The sequence below is a fragment of the Buceros rhinoceros genome, unplaced genomic scaffold, assembly GCF_000710305.1.
Source record: "Buceros rhinoceros silvestris isolate BGI_N320 unplaced genomic scaffold, ASM71030v1 scaffold5543, whole genome shotgun sequence".
Lineage (NCBI taxonomy): Eukaryota > Metazoa > Chordata > Aves > Bucerotiformes > Bucerotidae > Buceros > Buceros rhinoceros.
Genome location: NW_010402891.1, coordinates 559 through 838, shown reverse-complemented (window position 1 = coordinate 838; position 280 = coordinate 559). Strand labels below are relative to the sequence as shown.

Sequence of the window (280 nt, the reverse complement as noted above, 5' to 3'; positions counted from 1 at the left end):
GATCCCATCTGGCAGCATGGCATCCCCCCCCTCCCCAGCGGGCATCCCCCTCACCCGCTGCAGGGGGGTGTTCCAGGGAGGAAAGGGCTGGGGAAGGGAGCTACAAGAGGAGACTGAAATGGTCAGAGAACGGAGGAGACGGGAGAAGAGGATGGAGAGGATGGAGGGGGGTGGAGGAGCCCCCTCATCCGAGCAAGGGCAGGAGGTTCTGCCTGCACTGCGAGAGGAAATAGGCTGACCTGTCCTTGTCACCCGTGGTGGCCATTGCTCCAGCCAGCGG

General features: G+C 63.9%; 1 protein-coding gene across 1 annotated transcript in view; it reads right to left on the bottom strand.

Moving 5' to 3' along the window:
* Positions 1–265, bottom strand: part of CCDC42 (coiled-coil domain containing 42) — a 4,319-nt gene extending 4,054 nt beyond the window's left edge. The window contains exon 1 of the mRNA XM_010132783.1: positions 195–265. Coding sequence (XP_010131085.1) covers positions 195–265 — 71 coding nt within the window. The remainder of the gene's footprint in view (positions 1–194) is intronic.
* Between the last annotated feature and the right edge of the window lie 15 nt (positions 266–280).